The sequence below is a fragment of the Melanotaenia boesemani genome, chromosome 23 (genome assembly GCF_017639745.1).
Source record: "Melanotaenia boesemani isolate fMelBoe1 chromosome 23, fMelBoe1.pri, whole genome shotgun sequence".
NCBI lineage: Eukaryota > Metazoa > Chordata > Actinopteri > Atheriniformes > Melanotaeniidae > Melanotaenia > Melanotaenia boesemani.
In genome coordinates, this window is record NC_055704.1 from 26,494,073 (window position 1) to 26,515,692 (window position 21,620).

The window sequence follows — 21,620 nt, forward strand, 5'->3', positions numbered from 1 at the left end:
CTATGAAATACTCCTTTTATATCGTCATGTTACTAACCGGTTTCCAGTGAACTTGACTAACTTTCAAATGCTCCTCCAGTTGTTTATGATTTGCACCAATTACTTTTTCAGCCTTTTGTTGCTCCTTTTCCAACTTTTTATGAGTTGCTTCCTTTAAATTCAAACTTTTCTTTGAAGTGCTAAAATGTCTCAGTTTCAACACATAATATATTGTTTTTATATTCTATTGGAAATAAAACATAGGTTAAAAAGTTTAGTAAATCATTGCATTCTGTTTTTACTTACATTTTACACAGCGCCCCAACTTTTTTGCTGCTGGGGTTGTAGTGGATGAGTTTGCAAGTAGGAAAAATCTTTTGTTTATTCATTGGTTTGTTGTAATTTTAAGAAAAATCATTAGAAATAAAGCAGATATTGTGGTAAGATTTTGTGAAACAATTCATACTATATTCAATTACCCTTAGAACAAACATAAATGTGTATGTATTTTAATTATATCCCTCAATAAACACTCTTTCACATCGATAATGACATGTACTCAACAGCATTTTTACATAATTTTACACAGTTTAAAACAGAGTTGGGCAGAGCTGGCTAAAATAAAATGGAACAAATGTAAAGGTGATAATATACACAACTGGTCATACATGTTTTGGAAACTTTCCCTCTGGATTTAATGGGAAAGTGTTCTCAAACTTTATGATCGGTTGTGTTTGTGAACAAGCAGATTTATTCTTTTTAAGTACATATTTTGTTTGTTTTGCTTTTGCCAATCAAAAGCAAAAGTCAGTGGTAACAAAAGTGGCTTTAAAGTGTAAGACGCAAACAATGGACAAACAAAACAAACAAGCAAAATCCAAATTAAATGAGCGTATAGTTTTGTTCATTTATTTTGAACATCTGGGCCACCGTAGATTACCTTGCTCACTAGCCTATCTGCCCATGATGACGTTATACTGCAGCTCCTGGCCTCCAGTTCTCGCGAGGTTACCAATAAGTCCAGACGCCCTCTTTCGCTCAGTTCCTCCTCCTCTCTAACCCTCCCTTCCCACGCCCCAGTCCGCTCTGGGATAGTGGCACTATAAAGTATATCCTCTCTCGGAGAAAGATAAGAAGCCCGAGACAGGAGGGGGATGAAGATGGCGGACGCCAAGCAGAAGAGGAATGAGCAGTTAAAACGATGGTTGGGTTCGGAAACGGACCAGGAGCCTCCTATTCTGAAAAAGAAGAAGACGAAGGTGAAGTTCGATGATGGCGCCGTGTTTCTGGCCGCCTGCTCAAGCGGCGATACCGAGGAGGTGCTCCGTATGCTTGACCGGGGCGCTGACATCAACTACGCCAATGTAGACGGTCTCACCGCTCTCCATCAGGTTTGTGCTTACTAGCTTGTGGCGGTAATGTCATCCGTGTACACGCTGAACACCCTTAGACCCAGTTTACTGCTAGCAACTGCTTGTCATGGAACACCTGTCAAATGGTAGCCATTCTCATCCCGTTGTTTACCTATTCCCGTCCTTTTCGACGCAGAACAGGGTTGAAGCCAGTTGCCTCCGTTTGAGCTTGATTATCTCGCGTACAGCCTGTACACATTGTACAACTGACAATAAGCAGGAAAGTTTAACACAATGCCTTCCGGAGTGGTTCCACTTTTGCCTTGATAAACTAGCCTGAACCATTATACCCAGCTTTTGGGTGCAGTCTAATTACCGTACGGCTACATTGCAGATTTAAAACGTTTAGTCATTTTATGTTGTTTCATTCAAGCATGACGTTCCTGCTTGTTTGTGAAATAGGTGGCGACAAATAAATTGAAGAGGGGTTGTAAATTAGTCTTATTGGGAGCATATGCTGTCATTTAAAGTGCATAACTCCAGGAGAGTTTAAATGAACAGTGGACGTGCCACCACCTGGCTAGCAGTAAAATTAGTTTTGTTGATAAACCAGAATCTATCTATCAATTGTTGGTTATTCTTTCACAAACCAATGTTACAGCTGCAACTTTTACGTGTGTGTAATTTATATTTCACGTCCAGGAGGATATTGGTGTTTAATGCCTTAGTTGTAATAGTAATAAAGTATTAATTGTGGCAAGCTAACTCTAAATTAGCATGTTAAGCTAAATGTCGCTAGCTAGCTGTTTTGGAGTTTAGGTTGATTCATTCTCTAGCTGGCCTGGAAAATGACGGCAGCGGCAACCTTTGGCGTGGATTTTTTTTTATTTTGTTGTTTTTAAGTTTGCTGTCATTGTTGTGTATTGACTAAAAAACAAATACATGGGATTTTTTTTAAATGTCAGCCATGCCAAGCTAGCTATTTACCTGCTAACCGTGTAAAACTAGCTTGTGAGGTTGCCTGTTTTCAGACGGCGAGAATTAACCCTGAACAAGCGTCTTGGTTTGGAGGAGCGACCGAGAAAAGGACAAAAAAGGGGACCGAGCTTGATACAGCCTGAGACTGTCTTTGACCATTTGACCATTTCATCCAACCGATCGCTAGTTTATTAGTAACACAAAGCTAAAAGTATTGTTGTTTGATACACGTCCTGCAGCAAAACCATAAAACAAACCAACCATAACTTCATGAAGCTCATCGTATGTAGTTCATGTTAAAAGGTAATCTGGTGAGTTGTTAAATTCTATTTTTGATGTTGCATTTTGATGATATGAATACTACCTTTAATGCAATGGGAAACAACATCTTTATATTTAATTTGATTAAATTGTATTCTCTAGTGCCTAATTTCTCAGGACTACTTAAGTATCACAGCAAAAATCAAAGAGAAATTACCGTACAATTAGATGTTTGTTATATCAGATTGAAATATGCGTTTAAATGTTTTCCTTGTGGAGAACATCCATTTCTCTGGCCGCCTCTGTCATTGATCAGAACTGAGTCTTGTCTTTTATCAAACTTTCCATGTTGTCCTTGTATTTAGTACTTAACTGTCTTTTAAATCACTTTTATACTTGATTGAATACAGTCCTTCGATCCAGATTGACCCACTCATTTCTTCCTTTCCTCATTTATTTTTCCCACTCTTTGCCTGGAAACTCCATAAAGACCACATTATCCTCACTATTTTGTGTCTGTCACCTGTGTGTACAGCACATGGACTGTTTAAGTAGGTAAGATAGGAAACACATAAAAAAAACAAGTAGGCAACTACTGCTAAGGAACAAATCTGTGAAGGCCACAGCCTGCAACTACTTCTCATTATGAATGACTATTGAAAAACTTAAACAGTCACTTATTTAGGGATCTTTAGCTACTTTCCTCCCATAGCTTTCTTTGATAATGGCTCCCTTTTTTAGCTGTTGTCAATTATATCAAGCACTACCTTATGTATGCAGTTATTTCAAATGTAACTGAGCGTATCTGGGGTTTATATCTAGTGATCCAGAAGAAAAAATAGATTATTGATGTAGTTAAAGAAAGTAGGTAGGATCTCATAGTTTCTCCAGATATTGGATTTGGGGTTAAATGACTATGTTGACACCATTAATAACTGTCAATGTTGTAAATGAAAGTATTTTTGTTTTCTTTAATACAGTTTCTAGAAATGTTGCAGTGGGGTCGCTCTGTTCTGGTTATTGCTGGTGGAAATGAGCATACACAGTTTTACATCGTCAAGGGTTGTTTCTCATTATGCTACTTTGAAAGCAAATCTACGGTCTAACAAAAGAATTCCCATTAAATGTTTTATGCTGGCGTAGGTCATCAGTGATGTCAGCACACTGCTCTCGTCCACATGTTTAGTCTTAGTAAGCCGGTACGTGTGCTGGCATGTGCACTACTTTCTGCATGCTGTTTTTATCTTTCCGTATACACATAGAAACATTGATTTTATATTTTTAAAGACCAGATTTCCTGTGATAGGACATAACTTCGTATTATTTTCTCTATGCTTTAATGGGGCTAATTAATACACTTTATTGGGGGGGGGGGGGGGGGGGTGTTGTTCAGGAATCAGCAAAGCCCCTCTTGTGCTAACTCACTGTGGGGAAATGTTGCCTTTCTTTGGGCTTATGTCCAGGGATGAGCTAGAGTGAGGGAAGAATTTGCTGCGCTCCCAATCTAACCATCTCTGGAGACAAGAAGCTGCTGTTGGTGTGTGTGTCTGTGTAATATATGCCAACATGCAATCCTCTGGTTCTGGGACTTAAAGAGGAGTTTAGTAAGGGTGATAAGGATTTGTAGAATGTGCTGTTTTCTTAGATTAAAGGTGAGATAAACAGTCATTTTCCAGCAGTCTCAATGTCTCTGCCATGCTGTTTTTAAAATGTATTATAAGAATAACTATTCAGATAAGTGACTGACCTCTGCCATTGTTTTGAAGTGTGCCATGTTGTTACATGATGGCTCGCTCCTCACTTGGTGCAGCAATATCACTCCCATTGGTGGTGACCGGTGCAGAGTTATAAATACCACCACCACAAGTTCTCCTAACTGGGTTTCAGGAGAGGATACTAAGTTTGGATATGACTCACAGTCTGTAGCGCTGCTTTGTACTCAGCCTGGTATCACTTAGGCAAGAAGTTGCCTGTGTGTGAGTCACTGAACCTTTGTAGCATAAAAAAAGAGTTTTCACCGAGTTGTTGTCTTGATGTAAAGCAATGTTGTGTTTCACCCAAACACAGACTGCTCAGATGCAGGTGCGCAGTAGAAAGGATGTACGAGTGGAGATTCCAGATCCCCATCCCGTCAGCTAAAGTCATTACAGAGGGGAGCATTCCAGGTCCTGTAGAGTTCTAGCCTGGGCATTCCTCACATGACGCTTGCTGGAAACCATAGCAAAGAGAGAGCGGAGAAGACATTCCTCAGCTGTCACCTAAACCCCTACTACCCTCTAGTCATTCTCTTGCTGTCCAGCCCGCCTTTTTCCTTTACAATGCCAAGCGCCAGCTCGGTGTCGCCCGCTGAGCTCATCACTGGAGTGAAGCTGGGCTTGTCACTTCACGCTACAGGTTTCCACACCTGAGCTTTTCACCTAGCACAGGAGTAGCAGGGCTAGATTTGGGCCTCTCTTGATATTACTTACTCATTCTAGCCCTGAAGTGTATGAACATTATCTTGTACTGTCTCCATGGCAACCGTTTAGAAGGTTGCTAGTCACTTGTGTCGGTGGATTTGCATGGACAGAGTGGGAGTTGCATCACAGACTGTACAGAGTGAGTCCTTGCAAATCTGTAATGGAATGATTGCAGCGCATGTGGTGGAAGACGATGAGACGGCCGTGTTTCTTTTCATCTACTCCAGCATCTGTCATATTAACACATTACATAATTGCTGTGGCTCTCGCTGCAGCCCGAGCTTCCAGATTCTCAGTGGTGCCTGAGGCCTGCAGTTGGCCAGCCAGAGAAACAAAACATGTCCCTGTCCTCCTGATGAAGGCAGTGTGGCGTCCTCTTACAGAGCAGACCTTTTGTCTCACTGCCTGAGGAGAGTAGGGATGTTATCATTATAGATTTTCTTGTTCTGATTATTGTCAAAGAAGTGATGACAATCATTGTTACTTTCCAAACACTATAAATGTGTAAAATCACAGGAACACTCTTACAGGTCTTTAAGTTTAATTAACTTATAATATTCTAATTATTTCTCCTCTGCTACTCTGGATTTCTTTCGGAGAAATGATGGAAAAGGCTACAGGACCTCTACCTGGACTTGGGAAGCATCTTTCTGGAAACTACTTTTATAAAAAATAATTTTGAACATTTCTTTTGAACCCAAACAGTGAATTTAGAAATACAGGAAAAACATCTAGCTAGCTTTGACTTCCAGCTGTACTTCAGCAGAATAGCTGCTGTTTGACACACAAGTAATAGTAAAAATCTAGAAACAAGACTATATATGTGAAATTAAATACCATTTCTTCTACAACCCTTTGCACACTGACAAGTAAAAGGTACATCAACCTCATGCCAAGTCAATAACTGAACAGCAAAAACTCTGTTAAAAGAAACTTTCGGCTTTTCCATCAATATAACGTGAAGTTCAGTGAACGCCACTTAACTCATCACATTGGCTGCAAGTCCAGTCAGTCGTGCATAATTAGAAAATTGCAAATGACACAATAACATTTCATTTCAGTGTTACATCAGGTAAACATGAACATGATTTTACCCAGTTACTGAACATTTACCTTTGTGGTACAAAGCTGGTGATTTATCCTGCAGGTGGTGAAGCATGTTCAGTGTATTTCCTCCTCTCGCTGCAGCTTTTTTATGGCTACTTTACAGGCTGAGTTGTCTTCCACAATGAAACCTGGTTCACTTTTTTCAGTCAACAAACAAATCCAACAAGGATGACTTAGGCTGTTTGGAGGGAGTAACTCTTCTTCTGCTGTTCTTTCCTGTGAAAAGCCTTTTCTACAACTCACACAGAATGAAGACGAAGCAACACAAGCAGCAACAGACGGAAACTTGTGCAACTGTCTTCATTTTGTGTGTAAGCTGCATTGATCTGACAATATGGTTTGGACATAATCTTTTCAGGAAAGTGGCGATACTGAAGGATCTTTACGATTTTAAATGTGGTGCTTAATGCCGCGGTTAATTATGAACTTAAGAAATCATGTGATCCCTAGTGGACAGGTAGCCGATAGGACCGAAACGAGCATCAGAGATGCTCCGCGTGGAGATGCAAGATAATGGCTTTTTAAGAGAGGCCTAATCCAGAAAATTGTCAGGGCTTCAGCTCAGTAATCTGCCTGCATAGAATTCCAAATTCAGGATTACATTTTTAAGGATGAGACAAAAAGCCTAAGATGAGCATTTTAAATGTTCAGTCTTCATCAAAATCAGCTAAATCTTACTGAAATCGTCTCCCTGTGTTCATTTTGAGACGAGATTTGTCTTTTTTCCCCATTACAGAGATAGCTGGTTTGCTTCTTTTTTTAAAAAAAATTTGGATCTGAAAATATTGTTTCTATAAAATCTGAATCTAAAATGGTAAATTTCTCCCTGTGCTTGGGTTTTATCAGGCCCTCAGTCCTACCAAATATCTTTCCATTTTCAGTCTGTTTTTAGATCGCTGTTCTTGCACAAATGTTTCACAAGGCTTTGAGGTTCTTTGTCAGGGTTTAATGCCATCTTACAGCACCGATCAAGCCAGTCATGCATTTCTAACATATTGCCAAATACATTAAGATGCAGCTTAATAATTCATAGGCTAGAATCTCAACAGTCTGCTTTATTATTCTTTGTTTGGCTCAAACTCCTTCTTAACCCTCTTTCCTTCATGGAAATGGGTCACTTATATTTTTACTTTTTGCTTTGTCTAATATTTAGACCTAATTAAACCTGTTCTTTTTATTTTTGTTTCTTTATGGAGCCTCTGGTTCTCATTGTATGAACAGTTTCTCAGAAAACTGTACAATCTTTCAGTGGATCTTTATTTTATCAGTTTTCTGTCTTGCAGAAACAAAGCTAGATGTTGTGGTGTCGGCCGACCTTAACACACCTATGGTGCAGCTCTCCTGTAGAGGCACGAATAAACAAAGCCTGAGAAACCCCTCCCAACTGGAATGACAGGTCATCAGATGCAATGTTTGACCCCAGTCATGAGAGAATTTTTGTAAAACTTCTAAGTTCAGCCTGCTTGATGACTGACAGTGTTAATCTTAGAAATGGAGCCCAACATATATATTTTACCTGTGTGTAATTGGCAGGTGTCTCCTTGTCAAGCTGGCCTCATTGACTGTTTCATTCCACCTCTCTATCAACCCCATAATCAACAGCAGGAAGTCCTTGTGCTGTTTGCACGCCAGCGTTCTGCAGCAGCCTGGTCATCTGCTGATTGTGACACTTCCTTGTTCTTTTTTAAAATTCTTCTTCTTCTTCTTCTTGTACAGTCTGAAAATAACACGTCTGCCATTTAAAAAGTAAATTTATTCAAAGTGTAACTGTAGTAATCAAAAGTTGAAATAATGTACCGAAAAGCTTTTCAAGTTGCTTTTTTCCATAGATGTGTGTACATCTTTATTGGTAGAAGGCTGGTAGAAGCCATTTTCACTTTAACTTAAATTAAATGGTTTTAGGAGCCGGATGAGAAAACAAACCGTCTCATGAAATTGTTGGGCCTAAATGGATCTAAAAATAAGAAACATGCATGTGAAATTTGATTGAAATTAAGATGGATCCTGTGTTTTCTGTTTATCATGCTGCTGTGATAACACCTTGCTAGGATAAAATGGAAGAGAGCTTCTCAGTGGATCTGAGAAAATGAGGATTACAGTGAGAGTATTCGTGCTGCTGCAGGGCTGAACAGACAGCAGAGCTACAGAGGCACAACCTGGTGGATTTCATGTTGCACAGAACGTTTTTATCTTAAGTTCAGCCGGGTGATGATGCAAGCCTCGAGCCAAATGTGATCATTTCTCTGTTCAAACCTGGCAGGACTGCTGCTCATTAAATGAGAAGCTGATCTCAAAGCAGGTACAAGCAGCGCCTTGCTGCAGGTAGGAGGGCTGCGTGATATGGCTGAGAAATAAAATCACTGTTTTTTATTTATTTTTTCCCCCTTAACATCTTAAATTTATTATTAAAACTAGGTTAAACTTAATGTTTTGCATCCTTGTATTAAAGCAGCACTGTGTCATTTTCTACATTAAAATATGCATTTCTTTCTCATCTTGATGGCACAGTGACGTTTATTATGTACACTCCTGGGCCGGTTATCCAGCAGTGTCCCAATAACATGAATAAAGTCTGGCTTCCCCTCCGTATGAGAGGCAGCATAACTTCAGCAACCTGCAACGCGCCCGCATCAGTGCTCTCTATCCACCACATGCCTTTCTCATCATACAGGATAAATGGTGAAGATCATTTCTCGGCAGGAGTTTGTGGGCTGCTGCTGTCCTGTTTTTGTACAACCTTTATTTATACCAGCGATCCCATTAAGACCCGATGTCTCATTTTTTAAAATAAGCCTGTTTCAGATAAAATTACAATAATAACAGGGTTGGACAATATATCGAGATTTTCAAATCTATCGAAACTTTATCAGATGCAATGTAGAAGGAGGGAATATTGTTTATATCGATGGCTTGTTTTGAGCTAAAAGCATCTTTTTCTTTCACATTTTGCACAGCTGTATTTTTGTTATGATCATTGAAAAGTATTTTTTAATTTTGTTTTGGGAGCATTAATTTAAATTAAAGGTACTTTAATTTCAGCTGTTTTAATGAACATGTGCTGCTGATCCTTAATTAAAGTATATTTAGCACTGAAGGCTGTAAATTAGAACTGTCTCTTCGGTTACTTGACAAAAAAGTAAATAAATATCGAGATATCGTATATCGTGATTCAGGTAAAAAATATCGAGCTAAGATTTGGTTAGATAAAATAGAAACAAACAGTAATGACACAACCCTTGTTCATCTCGCTGTGAGCGAGGGAAGACGTAACTCTGTAGAAGCAAACATAAGCTGCTTGGGAATTTGGTCCTGAAAGTTGATGGTTTAGTCACCAGGCTCCATTATAACCTACAGTTTCTACAAATACACTATATGTTCACACAATGGAGCGATTTTCACAAGTTTCAGCTCATTTAACCACACTTTATTTTTCCACTCGCCAGCATGAGGTGCTGAAATAAATCCGTTGTTGGTTGAAACAGACTTTGAACTGATTCGGCAGCATGTCATGCTTGTTGTGAGTCTGAGTTCACAAAACCGAACTAGTATCAGAGAACTGATAACGGTGCCTTTCTGGGAATGAACTCTAAACTCCAGCTACCATGTCCAGCTTAGTTCAGCGGGAGGGGGCTGAGCCCGCTGTTAACTATGGGAGGTGTATAGTAAAGGGAAAAATATCCAGATTTTCATTAAAACCAAATCATCTTTACCAGCCAATTAGAATTAATTCATAACATAGATTCATCACCCAGCCCCAGCACATAGCATTTTGATGTTGGTGGTCTTGAATATTCATCTCCCTCTCATACACCACAACACATTTCTTTCAATGATGAATGACATGCTAGTTCGGGTACATGTCGAGGATCTTATCAGGCGCCTCAACATATTAATGACCACTTTTCTGACTGCCTTTGCCTTTTTTTTAAGCTCTGCATCGTACTGAGCTGCTGTGAAATGTTTGTCAGATGACTTCAGCTGGGGGTTTTCCTCCCTACCCCATGGCACATAGTGCCGGGTCGCGCTTAAGCCGGGTCTTCTGGAAGTCTTCACACTGTTGTTTGCTTGGCAGCAATCACATGCCTCATGCTGAGTGTGTTTTATTAGCTGTTTTTGAACTGAAAACACCTGGACCCCGGGCCCATGAATCCCTTATTGTTTTATAGAGTGGTGAATACAATTAAGGAAGAGTGCATGTGACCACTTGTCTGCAGAAGGATGAGATTAAAGTTTTCAGATTTCTCTCAAAATGGCTGTATCTTACGCTGCCAAAAAGAGCAGAACAAGCAAAGAGGCAAAATAAACACGTTAATCAAGTGACTCTTCAATTGCATCTTTAATTGGATAATTTAGCTCCCATTATTTCGGCTGCTGGAGCATCTAAGCCTACTAACGGATGTAAATTCAGGATTTACTACTTTAATATATAAACCTGCAAACACCAAGCTGCTTTTTGCCATTTTTGCCAAAATAACACACAGATCAACGGTGACCAGCCTTTTCTCATCTCATCTTGGCTTTCAGGAGGAAAAATATCAGCATTGAAACAAACACACAACAGAAACTATTTCCATGTTTTCACTTTTTCCTCCAGGTGTTTTTTGCTGTTTACATTTATTTAATACCTGTTTACCTGCTATCCTCACTAAACCAACTCAGCTGCTTCTTGGTGTCACTGCTTCGTTCCAGCCATAGATGACTGCAGATACAATGATGTAGAACTTAGGACATTACTGTCAATTTAAGCTGTTTGATTGGTTGAAAGATGGACAGGAAGTCTCTTAGCAACATAGTAGTGATATAACAATCTTTTTTTAATGGTTTTATAATGGATCCCGCATTGTGGATTTACCGTATACACTTAACCCGCTTTCCACAACATTTAACACCTGCATTGTAAACGTCCGTATGCATGGGACAGCTGGTCATGATTTACCAGTTACACGCCACCGTTCCTGAGATGGTTTTGGCAATATAAGTGGGAACATACTCTATAAGATTATTAATCCGCCTTTATACTTGACTGGCATAGATGATGACGGTTAGCACTGATCGATGAATCCATGAGACTGAAGAACCCTGCACTTTGCTAAGATGCTGACCCAAATCCTTGAGTTGGCGCATGAAGGTGGTGCTTTTCTTGCAAGGAGCTTTGTACCAGTACTGTCTATACACTGCTTTACTGTCTTTATATTGTTTGTGTGTGTGTGTGTGTGTGTATATATATATATATATATATATATATATATATATATATATATATATATATATATATATATATATATATATATATATATACATACATATACATACACACACACACACACTACTGTTCAAAAGTTTGGGGTCACTTCCCTATTGAATCCCATGGCAAACTGACCCCAAACTTTTGAACGGTTGTGTGTGTATATATATATATATATATATATATATATATATATATATATATATATATAAATTAATGTTAAAGCAGTTATAAAGTTATTAATCACAAACCCAAATGTTTTAAAGGTGTGAATATATTGCTTCGCTGAATGAGGGTAAAGTAGGTTTGCTTATCAAAGAATGCTGAAACATTAAGACTAAATTTAAAATAAAAACAGATTAAATTTAGTCATTGTGTTGTTGTCAGGCTGGTTTATTTCTGTGTTTTATAGAGCGTAAACTTTAGGTCAGAGTCCAATCAAGCTGAGATGTTAATGGGTTGTAAAATGAATAATTGATAACCAAAAAGCTTCTGCAGAGAGCACAAACAATTAATTAGGATGCAATCCACTTAAGTTATGACCTTTTTATAGTGAGGCCAAAGGTGCTAAATATTCATGTCCGTTATAGTCCATATATTTTCATCATCAAAGCTGGCGTTCAATGATACCTGAACTTAATACCTGAAATACCTGGACCTAAAAGTTTGTTTTCCACATCAGCTGGCAGCATGTAAAACTGTCTCTGCATGGTCGTCTGTATGTGATGCATGTTTTAAAGGACATGAAAAATAAATGACTTTATGTTGTGTGCCTTTCGAAGGTGGTCATGGTGGGAGAGGTCTGTGCGTTGGGAGATTTCAGGCCAGAGAGGAACAGGAAGTGGCTGTTTATTTTTCTCATTTCCTCTGTGAGGCTCCACTAGTGAGCTTGCTCCCTCCTTCTGCTTCTACCCGACACCAACATGACAGACACATGCACACACACGTATTTATCCACACAGCTGTCTGCACCGACTAAAACCAGGCAAACACACTTTTCCATGCAGTGTGTGAAATTCTTGTTGGCCAGTTTGTCAGCTCGAGATGTGTAAAGTCTACATTTTACCAACTTTAAAAAAAGACTTCAGAGTATCCTCGTGTACTTTTGATTTTTCTTTTCCTAAATCTGTCTTTTTTTATGTAACTTTTGGTTTTGTGAGAATAAATAGTAGCAGGAATAACTGGAAATGAGGAAAAAGTAGAAACATGGAAATAGTTTCTGTTGTGTGTTTGTTTCAATAACAATATTTTTTCTCCTGAAAGCCAAGACTTGAGAGAACGATGAGATGAGAAAAGGTTTGGTCACTGTTGATCTGTGTGTTATTTCTACAAAGTTCTGTTAGTAATAAATTCTGCTTTCTTCTTCTGGTCGACCTTTATGCTGCTAAATCTATTCATACATTCATTTTACATCATTTTACCTCCCAATCTGACAGCTGCGGCCGTCCTGGAAATAATATCTGCATGAGCTTCTACATGCATTCTTACATAAAAATAAATGAATAAAAAAACAGGCGGACCAAAAATGCGACAAAGCGACTTAGTGTTTTAAAGGTTTATGTTGGGATGTGCATTTTAGGTGGTTTATCAAGTCAACTATTGAGGCCACTTAAAATTGATTAGTCAATTAGTGATGACGGCATGAATGAAATGAAAAATACTTTATCTCCAAATGGAAATTGTGATGCATGTGTGAGATGTTTTACATGTGTGTTCCAGCAGGATGGATCTGGCTGGCTGAGTTTATGGGCGGCTGCTATGCCAGGTGAACGACACACCACGCCCACAGGAGTGTTCGGTTTCAGCTGAACCAGTTATATTTACTCATCTTTCCGTCTGGTCCTTTTGCTCCGGAGCTGTTTCTGTGATGGTTTAGTAACTGTGCTGCTCCAACAGAAACAGCTGTTAAATTTTCCTGCTTCCTCCCCAAACTGAGGTCAGAAGGCGGAGGCGAGGTGCTTACTCCTGGATGAAGCAGCAGCTAGCTTCAGGGTTAACTCCCTTCAGGTTACCCAGCAGACACAGGACTCTGCTGGAACTAGCAGAGCTGTGTGGTGGTTACTCACTGCTTACCAGGGAAGCGTCTCACAGTAAAGTCTGCTCCGACCCAGAACAAACCTAAAACAAGTTTTAAAAAAGAACAAAAACAGGTGGGACAAAAAAGCTAAGAGTAGTGTTGAGTTTCAAGGGTTAGGCTCATTTCAGATTTGGCTGTATACACGCGTTATTTTACCTTACTGATGACCCACATGTATACTGACACAGGTCAGCTGTTACCTCATCCATCTCTTCATGTGGCCTCGTGGGTTAAATGGACGTTATTGGTGTGAGGAATGACGCTGGCCATGGAAGATGGGGTGTCAGTGACTGCTGACTGAACTGTCTTGACTTCAGTAGCATTCACATAAGGCATCTATTGTGTGAAATATTAGGCGTAGTCGGACTCCTCTGTCTACTCTGTCCTCTTGCCTTTGGACGTCTCACTTGGCTCAAATGGGTTCATTGTTTTGGTGCTGAGCAAAAAGACCAAATGAAACATGGTCCCAATCTTGCTGGCATTTTTTCCCCTCTTCCACAATCCTGATTTTTTTTTTTCCATGGGAATCCCAGTGCCATATATGGTTGTACTCGGTAGCTGCAGCGCTGAAGGTTCTGTGTGCACACGTGTGTGTGTGTGTTGTCTGTCTACAGCTCCAAAAAGAGCTCATCTGTTGAAGGACCCAGCTGGTTGCTCTGCAGCACTTCAGCCCACCCCCTCCCATGCCCCCTGGCCTTACAGGCGCAGCCAAACTGCACAGGAGATGTGATCTCTTTGTCCAAAACAAAAAACAAAAAGCAGATGCATGCCACTTTACCAAAGGAACGGTCATGCTTTAGTCTGTCTCACACGTCTCAATGTTGTGTTTTCAGTTTCATTTTTAATGTTCACACTCTGCTGTGGTCTGTCTGACACACACAAGCGCACTCGTGCGAATGTAGACCTGTAATGCACTCATACGAGCATGCAGGCAGTAAGAAGGAATTCCTTTTGTGGAAGTGGCTGTGTGCCTCTGAGCCAATGACGTAGCCCATGAGGAGTGGCCAGAGCACTGATGCCTGAAGCCCCAAGGCTAGGAGTATTACTTATCTGGGAATTTCTTCACTGGTATGTTAGTCCAGTGCCTTGCTTCTTACTGGAGAGAAGTTGTACTACTGGGGAGGCGGGGGCACTTCTGAGCTCCAGCAGAAGCTACTTTGTTGTCCATGTCGCTCCTTTATAAGGGAGAAAACTGATCTTTAATCTCAGGCCCAAGTAGAAAACTAATCCTATGTTAACATTTATTGTAGATGAGCTGACCACTCACTTTGAATGTCAACAAGCCCTCTTTTACTCTTGAATTTATTTTCTTTTGTGCATGTAATGCACCAGAAACCATACATGATGTTGTAGCTATCCTGTCTAGAATGTTTTGGCCTTGTATGCTATTTATTTTAAATCGGATGTTTTGTGCACATTGTGGGACTTTGTTTTGTCTACCTGGTGTTTTTTAAGTGCGTTATAAATAAAGTTGCATTTGGCCAACATTCATCTCACCAGGAATAACACCAGCATCTTCCCACATGTTACCAAGATTAACCAAGAACACTGAAGAGGTTTGGCAGAAAATCTTGAGGGATGGGAAAATGAGTAAATGCAGTCATGTGTTCTGAATAGTTTGTTTTCCTGAAGTAACACTCCCCCCTTCATGTGTCACATTCTTCAAGATTGTTAGAGGACTTCAGATGTAATGACAAATACTTTATTAATCCGTTGGGGGGGGTTACATTTTTGTGGCGGTTGTCTTGTGGTTCTCATTTTTTTCACATCTCTCTTATTAGTATAATCATTTAAAATAAGCTGCTGTTGTACAAACCCAGTTCCATTAAAGTCGGAACTGAGACATTTTCTTCAATTTCATGGAAAATATTCATTTTGAATCTGATGCAGCAACATGTCTGGAAAAAGTTGGAACAGGAGCAACAAAAGGCTGGAAAAGTAGCTGGTACAAACCAGAAACACCTGGAGGAGCATTTGACAACTAACCAGGTTACCTGGCAACAGGTCAGTAACATGACTGGTATAAAAGGAGCATTTCAGAGAGGCAGAGTCTCTCAGATGGAAAGATGGACAGAGCTTCACCAATCTGAGACAAACTGTCTAAAAATTATGAAACAATTTTAGGCAAATGTTCAAAATAAAATTGTGAAGACTTTGAAGATCCTACCATCTACAGTCTATACCAAGGATTACCAACTCCGGTCCGATGGCCGGTATCCTGCAGCAACACAGCTCAATCAAATGATTCGGTTATTAACAGACTTGTGCAGAACTTGACAACAAGCTGTTGCCGATCCATTTTATTTTGATAAGGTGTTGCAGTAGGGTAACATTCAATACCCACAGGACACTGGTCGAGGACAGGAGTTGGTGATCCCGTGTGTATAATATCATAAGATTCGGGAGAAATCTCTGTGCATGGGACAAGGATAAAGGTAAAGCTGGATGCTGGTGATCTTCTGCATTAAAAGCAGACATGATCCTCTACTGGAAACCACTACATGGGCTCAGGAAGACTTCCAGAAACCACTGTCTGTGAACACAGGTCACCCTGAAACAAGCAACTGGTCTCCTCACTTCCCAGACGTTTCCAGACATGTTAGAAGAAGAGATGCAACACCATGCTGAACATCACCCTGGAACTACTTTTTACACCATGCTGAACATCACCCTGGAACTACTTTTTACACCATGCTGAACACCACCCTGGAACTACTTTTTACACCATGCCGAACATCACCCTGGAACTACTTTTTACACCATGCTGAACACCACCCTGGAACTACTTTTTACACCATGCTGAACATCACCTGGAACTACTTTTTACACCATGCTGAACATCACCCTGGAACTACTTTTTTCACCATGCTGAACATCACCCTGGAACTACTTTTTTCACCATGCTGAACATCACCCTGGAACTACTTTTTACACCATGCTGAACATCACCCTGGAACTACTTTTTTCACTGTGCTGAACATCACCCTGGAACTACATTTTACACCGTGCTGAACATCACCCTGGAACTACTTTTTTCACCATGCTGAACATCACCCTGGAACTACTTTTTACACCATGCTGAACACCACCCTGGAACTACTTTTTACACCATGCTGAACATCACCCTGGAACTACTTTTTACACCATGCTGAACACCACCCTGGAACTACTTTTTACACCATGCTGAACACCACCCTGGAACTACTTTTTACACCATGCTGAACATCACCCTGGAGCTACTTTTTACACCATGCTGAACACCACCCTGGAACTACTTTTTACACCATGCTGAACACCACCCTGGAACTACTTTTTACACCGTGCTGAACATCACCCTGGAACTACTTTTTACACCATGCTGAACACCACCCTGGAACTACTTTTTACACCATGCTGAACATCACCCTGGAACTACTTTTTACACCATGCTGAACATCACCCTGGAACTACTTTTTACACCATGCTGAACATCACCCTGGAACTACTTTTTACACCATGCTGAACATCACCCTGGAACTACTTTTTACACCATGCCGAACACCACCCTGGAACTACTTTTTACACCATGCCGAACATCACCCTGGAACTACTTTTTACACCATGCCGAACACCACCCTGGAACTACTTTTTACACCATGCCGAACACCACCCTGGAACTGCGTTTTACACCGTGCCGAACATCACCCTGGAACTACTTTTTACACCGTGCCGAACATCACCCTGGAACTACTTTTTACACCATGCCGAACACCACCCTGGAACTACTTTTTACACCGTGCTGAACATCACCCTGGAACTACTTTTTACACCGTGATGAACATCACCCTGGAACTACTTTTTACACCGTGATGAACATCACCCTGGAACTACTTTTTACACTGTGCCGAACATCACCCTGGAACTACTTTTTACACTGTGCCGAACATCACCCTGGAACTACTTTTTACAGTTGGTCTATAAATTCTTTATCATTCTTCAGCTTGACCTGACGGCGGCGTGGATCTGATGGACATGAGGCTGATAAAGTTTTGCTATTGCTAGTGCGTCCAATAACAATACTTTGGGTTAAATATAAGATCAACCAGAAACCGCTAGTTTCCTCCTCGAATGAATAAGAAAGAAGCACAACCAGAAAGACGGTGCTAACAGCAGAGAAGCTGATCAGCTGGTCGGAGGAGGAGGAGGAGCATGTTAGTACAGGAAACAGTTTTTTTTTTTTTTTGTTTGTTTGTTTTTTTTCTTTAAATGAAAGTGTTTAAGCCTCTCACCAGGAAAAGTGTAAGGGAGCGTTAATTCTAGTTAAAAAATGAACGCAATTACATAAATTAGTTTCTGCCATTAACTCCTTATTTCTGACAGTCTTAATATTTATTCATTTAATTCATGTTTTATTAACAGATGAAATCCATGATGGCCACAGAACTGTTTTAAGTATCGAGTAAATAAACTTGGATCAAAGAATTTCTTTTTTAAATTTTCTGAAACTGGACGTACGGGAATGTTTTCTACAAAGAACCGGGCTGTTAGTCCTGGACAATAAATTCTAAGACGTCTGTTACTGCGGCAGCTTTCTGGCTTCCTGCTGCAGATTCCTCGTGTTTTTTAAAAGTTTTTGCCAACGTTTGGTGTGGTTTGTTTATAACAACAACTGTATTTCCGCCTCCCCGTCATGTTGCCCTGCCCCCCAGTTTGAGAACCACTGCTATGTGACATTGTTATCAAAATTTCTTGCAGCAAAGCAGTGTGTTTTGTCCCTTCAGTCTTTCTGTAGGCCAGACAGAATAAAGTTGATGTTTTTCATGTTCTCCTTTATGACCAGAAAACATTTACCTGTAAGTATTATAGTCGATTTTTAACATAAGAACATAAGAATGTTGTTGAGCTGAACATTTGCTGACGGACTAAGTTGTTTCACTCCCTTTATTCCATTCATGCATTCTAACCGCTAGCTTGCCAATAATATTTTCCATAGATGTTAGCCTTAAGCTAACTGATCGGGTTTTATACATTTTTCATGTGTAATCTTACGTGATTTTTCTGTGACAGTGAACGTATTTCCAGTGAGATACTGATGTGTTCTCTGTATGTTTGAAGTTTTACAGTTTTCCTAAGTGAAGGTTTCAAAACGGATTTGATCTGCTGAGCTGTAGCAGCAGCTAGATCACGCCACACACGCAAGCGATGGCAGAATATATACATTACGTTATTATAATCCATCATGTTCTGTTGCTGCATCAATGCAGCATCAGGATTTATTGTACACCCGTTTAAATTCAGCACCCCTTGCTGCCATGGCTATATTGTTAATACCACGCCTTCAAAATGAGGAGAATTAAATCGATTCACATGAACGTGAAAATTTCTTAATTGAATCTGCGTTGCCGCCTCCAGCAGTGCAGCAGCGGCAAACACCGGGCATGTGTACGAGAAAGTAAATTGGTTCCTGCGAGTGAAAACACACATGGCGAAGAGAGAATAACGGTGTTTGCAAGCAGAGAATAACCTGGGTGAGAGCCCATCGATCCACATGTGGACCAGAGTCCTCACGGCAGCGACCAAGTTCTGCTACTGCAGGCTAAACGGTCCTCGCTCACCTGCTGAGTGAGTGGAGGAGGAGAGGAGGGGAGGGGAGGCGAGGGGAGGAGGAGGGGAGGGGAGGAGGAGGAGGCAATGAAATATCTCAGCAGCCAGAAAGCAGCTGTTTCTGTGACACATTGAACTTCAGAGATGGTGGTGGTGGTGGTGAAGCAGAAGTTGTTGTTTATGGAGCCTGTTGTCTGATTGGTTTGTTTTAATAATAATAAACTGGCATCAGTTACAGGAAGAGTAATATTCAGATTTGGTATCTGGTGTGATTGATCTTTGTTAATGATCAAACATCTGTTACAGATCTGTTGTTGGTATGTGACCTTGTGAGATTTGGAATTTTATTTCTTTCATTTCATCAACATACATGAATTTGTCCGTTAGTTATAACCTTGTCATCCACCATCATCAAAGGAGTTTAACACTACAATTTCAGAAATGGAAGAAATAGAAAAACATTTTTTATTTAGGGACCCACTCAGAGCGCCACCCGTGGGTCCCGGGGACTCACTACATTGCAAACCTTCCGACTTGTTGATCTTTGGCTGCTCCTGATTGGACACTACCATCAATGTAAGCTCTCTGATTGGTTGAGAGATTGACAGAAAGTGGCTTCCTCATCATTTCTAGGTCCATGGAAGACCCTTAGCAACATACTGGTCTTTTTATGATGAAAATGGATCCCTTATTGTGGCTTCTCAGGATAAACACTGCATTTTGTGGCTGGATTGTGAACCTCCTAAATGCCTGAAAACATCTGTAGATCACGTAAAGGATAGGTTATTGATCAGTTTCCACAAAACGTTACACACTATCGTTCCTGAGAAATTGATATAAGCAGTAGTGTTCAGGGTCCTGGAGATCTAGTGGAGTTTCGCAGGGTTAGCCCTTAAAAGCCAAAAGGAATGGCTGAAGATGCACAACCCAAGTAGTACTCAGTGCCACTTGCCATAGGTGCAGCTGCAGCTTTGTGGCGTTTGCTTGAGTTGGCCACTTGATGGTTGATACTAAAGGAGGTTCGGGGGGAGGGGTCCTCTAGCGTCTCCTTGCTACTAAATTAAGCTCTGAGGCCTCCTCAGGATGCTCTGCTAGACCCTACCAACAAACTAACAGTAGCTACACAGCTTTACCGTTGCAGGTGGGGGATTTCTCACCTCATGGTTTGTTTTTTTTTTGCTTGGCTTGTAACTGAGGAGGCATTTGGTGCAAAATCTCTTCATAATGTAAATTTCCTCAGTGAATATTTGAAATGATAGAAGTTGTATTGGCTTGTTGATCGTTCACAACGGTTTCTTTGAAGCGAAGCCTTTTAGGGACTACTCATGCAACCCAGTCTGCTTTCTATATCGTTACATAAGACCAAGAAGGCCTGGACCCAGGCTCTCTTTTTAGTTATTTGTCATGGTAACAGACCAGATTTTTAATTTTATTTTGCAGGTGCACATCATGGGGTAGAGATTTTGGATCTAACCGAATGGTTTAGTCCCTTTTCTTTTTGACAGCATTTGTTATGCTGCTGCATGTGATGTGTGTTGTATTATTGTCTGTCCTGTGTTTTGTTTTAGTTTTCTTTTGCATTTTTTCTCATCTCTGTCCCTTCTGGCATGGAATAAAATAAAAGCTGATGCCATGGCTGTGGCTTTAATCAGCCCCACATGGGTGAGCTTGCTTTAACAGAGTGAAGTGGCTGAAATGTAGTCTTGTGTAACCCACCTTTGCGTGATCTGTTGGTGGTTGTGTATCAGTAATTTCTTTCTTTTTTTAAAGCAGAATAATAGGCTGGTTGCTGTGTTGTGCCGAACAAATTTGCTTTGCCAAGGGGAGGCTTATGGATATAAGGCTAGTTTCTTGAAACTTTAAATCCATACTTTCCTTACCAATACAGGCTAACTGCTCCCATCATACAGTAACCTCATGAACACAGGTATATTGGTAAAGAATATTTTTTATTGTTTCCATCATTTCTCTTAAAACACTTTCATTCCGGCTTTCAGTCGATTATGGAATTTCATCTGATTAGATGTTGGACTTTAACTGACAGCTTTCTGATCTTTTTTTTTTTTTATTATTTTTTAATTTTTCCTTAGCTAAAATTAATTTCCAATTAGAGATTAGTGATTTTCACTGCATTGCTGACAACATGCCACAAAGCCTAGTAGATTACCTTAGCTCTTTTCAGAAGACAGCCACACAAAGCACACACTATTCTCTATCAACCAGTCAAATGGGGCGTCCTGCTTTCGGTTTAGTGTGCAATCATATTTATTTTTATTTTGCTGTTACATCATCTTCTCAGAAGTGTTTGCTTTCATGATGGAGGTGCTTTGATCAGAACATGCAACAAGAACGCGGACGTTTGTCTTATCTGACAAACTGACAGCAGACATTGGGTAATTTCTAGTGTGCTCTGGTGGTGATGAGGCAGATATTGCCTTCACACGTCTTTAAAACGTGTGTGACTTTGTTAAACAAAGAGTACATTGTAATCATACATGGGCAGCACAGCAAACCAGGCAGCAAGACCAGCAGTGTGTAAACATTTAGAGTTTAGCAGCAAGAGCAGTCTCAAGCTAAGA

General features: G+C 40.3%; 1 protein-coding gene across 5 annotated transcripts in view; it reads left to right on the forward strand.

Annotated features, from left to right (window-relative positions):
- The first annotated feature begins 1,014 nt into the window (after nucleotides 1-1,014).
- The window catches only part of ppp1r12a (protein phosphatase 1, regulatory subunit 12A), a 60,747-nt gene continuing 40,141 nt past the window's right edge, over nucleotides 1,015-21,620 (forward strand). For 3 of the 5 annotated variants that reach the window (XM_041977220.1, XM_041977221.1, XM_041977223.1), the window contains exon 1: nucleotides 1,015-1,370. In XM_041977220.1, the coding sequence (XP_041833154.1) occupies nucleotides 1,134-1,370 (237 nt within the window). In that variant the 5' untranslated portion in view covers nucleotides 1,015-1,133. The remainder of the gene's footprint in view (nucleotides 1,371-21,620) is intronic. The other 2 variants (XM_041977222.1, XM_041977224.1) reach the window with 2 other exon arrangements.